Source organism: Otolemur garnettii, unplaced genomic scaffold, assembly GCF_000181295.1.
Source record: "Otolemur garnettii isolate 467f Iridium unplaced genomic scaffold, OtoGar3 scaffold00034, whole genome shotgun sequence".
Classification (NCBI taxonomy): domain Eukaryota; kingdom Metazoa; phylum Chordata; class Mammalia; order Primates; family Galagidae; genus Otolemur; species Otolemur garnettii.
In genome coordinates this window covers 4,368,341-4,377,443 of record NW_003852429.1, presented here as the reverse complement: position 1 = coordinate 4,377,443, position 9,103 = coordinate 4,368,341, and the positions used below count along the sequence as shown (strand labels likewise).

The 9,103-nt window shown below is 41.0% G+C and overlaps 1 protein-coding gene across 1 annotated transcript in view; it reads left to right on the top strand.

Moving 5' to 3' along the window:
* Nucleotides 1-9,103, top strand: part of DCT (dopachrome tautomerase) — a 34,729-nt gene that overhangs the window by 12,828 nt on the left and 12,798 nt on the right. Inside the window, 2 exon segments of the mRNA XM_003789622.1 lie at nt 1,154-1,387; nt 3,223-3,358. Of these exon segments, the coding sequence (XP_003789670.1) occupies nt 1,154-1,387; nt 3,223-3,358 (370 nt within the window).

The following is a 9,103-nucleotide window of genomic DNA, read 5'->3' as shown; positions in this document are numbered from 1 at the left end:
AAAAAAAAAAAAAAAAAAAAAAAAAAGTATGTGTATCAAAATCAAATTTGTGCCTTGACTATGGTTGGCCATCATTTTAAGATCAACTGTTTTAAAATTAGGAGTAGTTCCTGCATCCGGCCAACGTTTGCTGAGCAGCGTTACACACTCTAAGTGATGGGACGCCGCTGGGAAGGCAGGAATAACTAAAGCACAGCCTCCCTTTGGAATATCATTTGGTAGTAACAACAATGGATTTCTTGGGCGGTGCCTGTGGCTCAAAGGAGCAGGGTGCCAGCCCCATATGCTGAAGGTGACAGGTTCAAACTCAGCCCCAGCCAGAAACTGCAAAAAAAAAAAAAAAATGTATTTCTTGTACACAAATTACAATTCAGTGTGAGAAGTGCTGTATTAGATGTGCATGCAAAGACAGAGGGTAAGGGCAAGTCTGCAGGAGGTAGAGAACCTGGAACTCCATTGCACAGACCGTCTCACGGGGACATATGTCAGAACCTGCTGCCTGGGAGGCCTTTCCTTGCTCAGTGATATGTCCTGGACCCTTCCATCCTCACAGGTCTATTGATTTTATTCCCACACATCCTCAATACCCTGTCACCTATTAAAGCTCCCACAGTAACATTAAAATTTTATCAAAATAATGTCCTGGTGGCAGAATTCCAGGCCACAAGAGGATATAATGTTTTGTGGACATGGGATCTTCACAGCTCCAGGCTTACATGGGACTCTTGGTGCCCTACTGCCTTGGGATAGTTTCCAGCACAGTGTTCCTTCCACTACCTGCCTCCATGTGGTTCTGTTGTTTTTCCTCTGACCTCTGCTTTTTTTCTAAAATGCTTTCCTAGCTTCACAGACCACTTCTGCCAACATTGGCTTAGCTCTGCTTAATACAAGCCACTCCATTCTCTTTTCAGTTACTCAGATTCAAATGCACACCCCAGGCGTCACTGTCTTGCCTTGTGCACCTTCTCAGTGCCTTTCCATTGGAATACTGAATACTATTTATACCTGTGTTCCTGTTTTGTGCATCTACATTTTTGAAATGTCTTGGTCCATCATGACTTTAAGGGGTTAGACTTTTACTACTTTTTTGTTTGTCTCTTGCAAGGTAACTGTCATAAAATTTTACCTTAACTATGACCTCAATGGATTTGGTTGATCCAAATTTATGAGTTAAGATCTATTCTTTTTAATCTCTTACCAATCTTAGCCTAGATGATTACAACCGCCGGGTGACCCTGTGTAACGGAACCTATGAAGGTTTGCTGAGAAGAAATCAAATGGGAAGAAACAGTGAGAAATTGCCAACTCTAAAAGACATACAAGATTGTCTGTCTCTCCAGAAGTTTGATAATCCCCCTTTCTTCCAGAACTCTACCTTCAGCTTCAGGTGGGTCACTGAGCTTTGCTGGATTGACATTTAGACTGGTAGATTTTCACACCTGTAGTTGTGGTGGACTGGAAGGAAACCCAGGTGCTGGGAGGGGTATATGAAACTAAGTCATAGAATGACGTTTGATAAGAGAAGTTAGCAAGGAGTGAGTGTCAGGAAGATCATTATCCATCCACTTTAACACCGTAGTTTCAGTATCTTCTAACTTAGCTGGTCAAAACCATCCTCTGTATTTCTAGTTTCTGTACATATGTATAGGATCAGCCTGTGGAACTAGGATACTTTATTCAATATGATGGTTTTTAAATACCCATGCTTTTTCTTTTTCTTTTCTTTATTTTTTTTAAGCATTGTCATTAGAATTTATCAACTATAGACTTTAATATTGGGGCCTGAGATCTCAGAGGATTATTATGAACTAGTCTAACTCAAATTATAGCACAGAAGTAACATTGTGATACTTACAATGTAAAGACCTACTGTTAATTTTCCACCACTAAAAAAGACTTTAAGAATGATGGGAAATGTGTATATAAGATTTTAAATGAAGGTGGATAGGGCTCCCAAAAAAGAATGGCGGATAGATTCAAGGTCTACTCCAACCTGAATTTTCTCTCTGTGTTTAAATGATGAAGTTTGTATGGGGCAGATCAGGCTGAACTCAGATGAGAGGTTCTGCCAAGCGGAGCAGGGCTCAGAGTTAGTCCTGGGATTGGACACAGCCCTCAGACAAAGGGTAAAATTTAGGTTTTAAAAAGTAGTATGCTTTTTGTTATGACAAAAATGCTATTAAAGTAGATCGCATGCTCTATAGTTTTAAGTTAGGGGAGTGGTTCTTAATACATGGCGCTGAGACCACCCTGACTGACAACATTTGAGTCTGATGAGGAATGTAGTTGTGAAGACCTAGCTCACACTTACTGAATCAGAAACTCTGGGCATGGGGTGTGAAAAGAAATACCTGCTCTTCCTGAATGATTCTAAAATTTGAGGATCACCAAGTTAGAGTATGGATAATCAGAATTTCCTGAAAATGGGGAGCGATAAAGAGAGAAGAATAAGGGGTGCTTAGAGATATGTTTAAAATGGTGTATATACTGCAGTCAAGCTGAAGGGCTATTTAGTTAAGAAATATGAATATAAGATTATATGTTAAATCAGAAACCATTTATTGATCATAGACCACATGCTGGGCATGGTACTGAGCCCTGGCAACCGAATTCTCCAGGAAACACCCTCTCAGGTTATAAGAGGCAGATATGAAGGCAAATAATTGTTATGCCATCCATAAAAGAGATATAATTCAACTGAGTAGGTACAGAAATAGCATTGATTCAGAGTCCCTTCCCCTTGACTAGGCATGGTGGCTCGCACCTGTAATTCTAGCCTTTTGAGACTCTAAGGTGGGAGGATAGCTTGACCCAGGAGTTCTAGAACCAGACTGAGCAACATAGTGAGACCCCACCTCTACAAAAACTTTAAAAAAAATTAGTCAGGTGTGGTGGCACACACCTGTGGTCACAGCTGCTCAAGAGGCTGAGGTAGGAGAATCGCTTGAGCCCAGGCGTTTGAGGTTGATGTGAGCTGTGATTGTGCCACTGCTCTTAAGCCTGCTGGGCGGACAGAGTGAGACCCACCATGTCTCTTAAGAAAAAAAAATTTGCCTTTCCTGGGATGAGGAGGATTATGGGGCTGATTTTTAGTTTATTAGCTATGACAGAGCTTGCCATATGCTGATCCAATCTCAGACTGGAAGACTATCCTCTAGGCTGGAAACAAAATTACCTTTATGAATCTTTGCCTATTGTCATTGAACTACTGGTTTCTCCCAGGAACGCCTTGGAAGGGTTTGATAAAGCAGACGGGACCCTGGACTCTCAAGTGATGAGCCTTCACAATCTGGTTCATTCCTTCCTGAACGGGACGAGCGCTTTGCCACACTCAGCTGCCAATGATCCCATTTTTGTGGTATGTTCAAAGGTTCAGGAGAGATGAAAAACGTTCTGTCTACTACATCAGACTTATCTGTTTTTCAATAAGATGGTCTGCTGGTGTTTTATCCTCTGTGTGAACAATGTAATGGATGTAAACGTAAATTAACTTTAATCTACATACACCATGGAGATCGTTAGATCGCCTTAGAAGCCCCTAATCAGAAACCCATGCTTCAGGAATGGTTAGCTTTTGGATGACATTGGGCAGGAGTTTACAATCCAGAGGTGACTTCATAGATAGCATAATGAAAATGATTTTTCCCTGGTGAAGTGAGTGGTGGTGTGGTGGATTCACCCATACCGACCACCTTCAGTGTGTTGTCTGTAGGATGGAAAGGTTCTGTTAGCAAGAGATGGGGGAGAGCGGGCAGAAGGTGTGGCCTCACACCTATAATCACCGCACTTTCGAAGCTGAGGTGGAGGGATCGCTTGAGGCCAAGGAGGCAAGACCAGCCTGGAAGGTGCCTGGAGCGATGTTCAGCAATGAGGTACGAAGCCCCTTCCCTCGGATGAGATCAAGGACTTAATTGTCCAACTCTTCTCATGACCATGTCACGGTCGTGGCCTTGTCTGATGTTGATGCTGTATGAAGTTGTTTATGTCCCACAGGAGGACTGGCTAATGGTACTGGGCCAGGTCCTGATGTCAGCTTCTGGGGCTGCTTTCTTTCTCCTTTTTTTCTCCTTTTCTTTCTCCTTTCTCCAGCTCACTGACGGTGGCTTAGGGGGGTTAAACCACATAAATGTCCCTGGTTTTGGCAACTGAGTCCCAACACTGTGTCTACTTCAAAACTTGACTCACCATGATCTATTTTGACATCCATCTGCCTTCAGAGTTGTATGTCTGAGATGGTTTTGAAGCAATTACAAGAAGAAATTTTACCTCTTTTCTTTCTTATTTTGCCAGTATTTTGAGCTTATATTATTATCCAGTTAGATTGTACTGCAATCAAAACTGCCATTTCTCCCCTCCCCTGCCCCAAATTTTCTCACCTTAATGTTCATCTTAGCAACTTGTCTTAGTCTGCTCAAGCTGCAGTAACAAAATGCCACAGACTGGATAGTTTAAAAACTGAAATTTGTTTTTCACAGTTCTGGAGGCTGGGAAGTCCAAGGTCAAGGTGCTGGCTAATTTGGTTCTTGGTGTGGGCTCTTTTTCTGGGCCTTCTAGCTGTGTCCTCACATAGTGGAGAAAGAGAGAGGGAGTAAACACTCTCTGCTGTCTCTCCTATTTCCTCTCCTTCTCCCTCTCTGTCTCCCTCTCCCGCTCCTTCAGACAAGTCTCAGTCACCCAGGCAGGCTGGAGTGCAGTGGTTCATTCATACTTGTAGCTCACTGTAGCCTCAGACTCCCAAGGTCAAGTGATCTTCCTGTCTCAGCCTCCTGAGTAGTTGGGACTACACTTGTGCACCATCACACATAGCTAATTTTTCTTATTTTTTTGTAGAGATGAGGTCTTGCTATGTTTCTCAGCTTGATTTTCAACCCCTGGGCTCAAGTGATCCTCCCTCCTTGGCCTCCCAAAATCTTAGATTCCACCAGGCTCAGCCCACTGTCTCTTCTTATAAGAACACTAATCTGTTCATAGGGCCCCACCCCGACAACCACATTAAACCTTAATTACCTCCTTAGAGGCCCTATCTCCATATATAATCACCCTGGGGGAGCTAGAGCTTCATCATATGGATTTTTGGGGAACACAATTTAGTCCATGCATAGCACAATGTACGCTCAAACCATCAGTTGATAGCAGTTTGTTTTTCTGGACTCCGGGAGGCTACATGACACAGTAAAAGAGGACTTAATTACACATCGAATCAATTTTATTTGGTACTGACCTGTGCAATATTGGGGATATAATGGAACTATGTGGAGACTCTGTTTCCCACTTTGCAAAGAATGGGTCTCAGAACCTGCTCTGGTGCTGAGAGTGCTGTGCTCAGTAGAGGAACTCTTAGTAGATTAGGACAACATGAAGCTGCTCCAGAAATTGTCAAGTATGAGACGCAAATGTTATCATAGAAATAATAATGTGTTTTGTGGTAGTCAGTGGGAAAGAATTAGAGTACAGCGTGTTGGTGTGAATTTCCAAACCTTAATTAAGTTTCCTTCTCTGTTCTCCAAAGCAGAGAGTTGTATCCTAGGGCAATTTACTAACAAGCACAAAGTTAGAGTTATTTCAGAGATGATTTATTATTTTTACTCAACCCGGGGTACAAAAGAAGAAGAAGATGTGAGGAGGGAGAAGGAAAGCGTGGTTTCCAATGACTCTGAGCTTGCCTGGTGGGGGCGAGGGTGGAGAGAAGTGGCTATGTGGGGCTCCTGGATGGATAAAGCATGGTCTGGTGAGATGTAGGAAGTCCTAAGATGGGAGCAGTCAGTAGAGCCGTTCCTTCCTTCTAAAAAATATTTCTCCCTTCACATTTGTGCAGCAGCAGTAAATAAACGGATTGTCAGTGGTATGGACTAATAGTCTCTGCCCCTAATAAGGCAGGGCCTTATCTGTAAGTTTATCTGTGAGAACAGCAGTCTTTGCCATTCTCTGGGATCCTGCATTGTTCAATGGCTCTAACTTGGCATTTCAGATCCCTTTTCTGGCTCCCATCTCAGGCATGAGTTCATGCCAAGCGTTCCTGCTTTCTTTCTATATTAGCTATATATTTATCTGTACTATCCATCTCTAATTACATTTTTAGTAAAATGTACATTGCCAAATATGTAATTTATACACACAATCCAGTCATAAAGAAAAATAGCATAATACTTCTTATCCAGTACTCTAAAACATTATAAATAGAACAAATGGTGTCTTCTGATAAACTGAGGATTATATCTGCAAAATTTTCTCTTCTGCTAAAGGTGATACTAGTACTTTGATTTTCAGCTTCTCAAGTCTCCAGAATTGTTAAACCTTTTTTTTTTGAGACAGTCTCACTATGTTGCCGTCGGTAGAGTACCGTGGAGTCATAGCTCACAGCAACCTCAAGCCCTTGGGCTTAAGCAATTCTCTTGTCTCAGCCTCCCAAGTAGCTGAGACTACCTCTGGCTGGGTTTGAACCCAGCACCCCCAGTGGATGTTGCCTGCACCCTAACCACTGGGTGCTGAGCCGGTTAAACCTTTTCTTCTTTTGAGGAAGTCTACTTAAGTTTATAGGGACTGGCAATATTTTTCTATAAATGGCCAGCTAACTAGCAAATATTTTTAGGCTTTGCATGCCAGATGGTCTATGCTGCAATGACTTGACTCTGCTGCTTGTAGCATGAAAGTGGCCATGGATAATCCATAAACTATTGAATATGGTGTTCCAATAAAACTTTATTTGCGAAAACAGGCTGTGGGCCTGATTTGGCTTTTGGGCCTTAGTTTTCCAACTCCTGCTCTAAAGAATAAATGTCTCTTCTTTGTAATAGGCATAGCTCTTTATTCACATTTTTCTACTTGTTCTAGTTGGAAACCTATATTGTGACTTTATGAAGATGTTAGATGCTTAATCATCTTTGTCTTTATTACTGTTAATGTCTTTAATGTTTAATTTTTTTTCCTTTGATAGCATGTGTCATATATATATAAATAAACAAAAAACCCACAACCTTTCTTTGAAGCCACAGAAAGAATAATATTTTGGCTCTCGTTCCAGAACTCGCCATTCCTTTAGGCTATTTTCAAAGAGTTTTATGCTGAAGCCAATTCAGCTTTAAATGATTTTTCACATATTGAGATGCAGGTTAAAGCGTTTCAGTTAACAGAGTTACAGCTTCTGGATTTTACAGATTCACAAGGCAGTTCATGCAAATATATTGCACATGACATCTATTAAAATTATTTTTTGTGAAATCTCTTCAAGCAAGAGAGGTACAAAGTTGTATGTGATCACAGTAATGAGCCAGAGTCGGCAGAACATTAGAATACAGGAGAAACTCTGAAACAACCTCTGAATTCTAATAATTCCTAAGCTAACTGAAGCAAATGCACACACTTATCGTGGAAAACAAAATTAGGCCACAAAAATGCAAAGTGCCATCTCAACATTAAATTTCGATATAATCCAGAAATGAAAAAAAAAAGAAAAAACCAACAGACTGTAAAGCTAAATAGTTGAGTTCACTGCCAAGAAAGAAACTGCGTTAGAAACTAGTAATTTTCTTCCCAATTCCTAAAGATACTATTCTTAAGAGCATACTTGGATGTTATCTTTTTAGAAAGTATAATATGTTTGGTGAACTCTAAATTCCTTCAATTCTTCAGTGGTTGGGGGCGCCCATAAATTGCACGGTTAATACTCAGTGAACAGCTGGTACTTAGCTTCCACTTTGAACACTGAAATTCTAAATAGACACAGAGGCAGGCTCAGTGCCTGTGGCTCAAACGGCTAAGGCGCCAGCCACATACACCTAAGGTGGCGGGTTCGAATCCCCAGCCCGGCCCACCAAACAACAATGACAGCTGCAACCAAAAGATAGCTGGGCGCTGTGGCAGGCGCCTGTGGTCCCTGCTACTTGGGAGGCTGAGGCAGGAGACTTGCTTGAGCCCAGGAGTTGGAGGTTGCTGTGAGCTGTGATGCCACCGCACTCTACCCAGGGGGACAGCTTAAGGCTCTGTCTCAAAAAAAGAAAAAAAATAGACACAGAGGCAGTCTTACTACTGCTCACATTTCTTAACAGTGTTAATCGACTGGGTAAGACAGGCCCATCGGCTTTAGGAATGTACAGCAAGAGAAAATGAATTTGTAAAAACAAATTTCTTGTGGACGCCCCTAAGTTGGCCCTGTATGATAGATCCCTTCTAACTTGGCTGTTTTAGGCTACTGTGGAGTTAGTGAAGTCAAAGAGTTACAATAACAAGTTAGTATGAATTTCTTTTGAAATTTTTAAAAAGAAACACAGGACATTGCTTTTTTTCCTCCCAAGAGTGAAACATTTAAAAAATGGATCCATTTTATTTTTCTTTCAATAACTAAAATGATAATTAGGCTAATATTTTAAGAAATTAAAATAAGATTATTATATATCACATTTTTATTTTTAGTGATTTAATGGCTTTGTATTATTTATAATCATAGAAATGTTGTTTTAAGAAGTTTTAAAATGCTCATAAAGCCATCTCAATTTTTCTGCTTATTCCTTTCCTATTCTCAGATATTTTATACAGTTACAATTACAGTCACCCCTCAGTATTCTGAGGATCAGTTTTAAAGCCCCCCCTCCCTGATTCCTTTCTTTGTTTTTTATGTCTGCACGGTGTCCTGTTGCATAGATTTAATATTAACAATTTTTAACCAGTTGCCTATTGATGGCCTTGTAGGTAGTTTCTAATCTTCTACTTTACAAACAATGCTAAAGTAAGTAACCCTGAACTCTATAGTCAATAAAAAGAATAGAATGAATGACTTCTAGGGTAATCAAGTGCATCTGGGATTTAAATTTGCGATAGATAGTTCCAGATTGCCTCCCGCAGGTTGACCGACATCCTCTCCCAACACCTGCGTTTGGGAACAACAGCTGCCCCCTCCTCTCTCGTCATGTTCTTTGACCCTAGGTTGTCACACGTTTTCATCTTTGCCAATCTGATCGGTGAAAAGGTATTTCAGTGAGTTGTAGTTTGTATTTCTTTTCTTACAAGTGAAATTCACATATTTTCACCCATTAAAAAACCATCTGCCTTTCCTTTTCCATGATCTGGGTGCTCAGGTAGGATCATGATGGTGAGAAAAAGGGAAAAA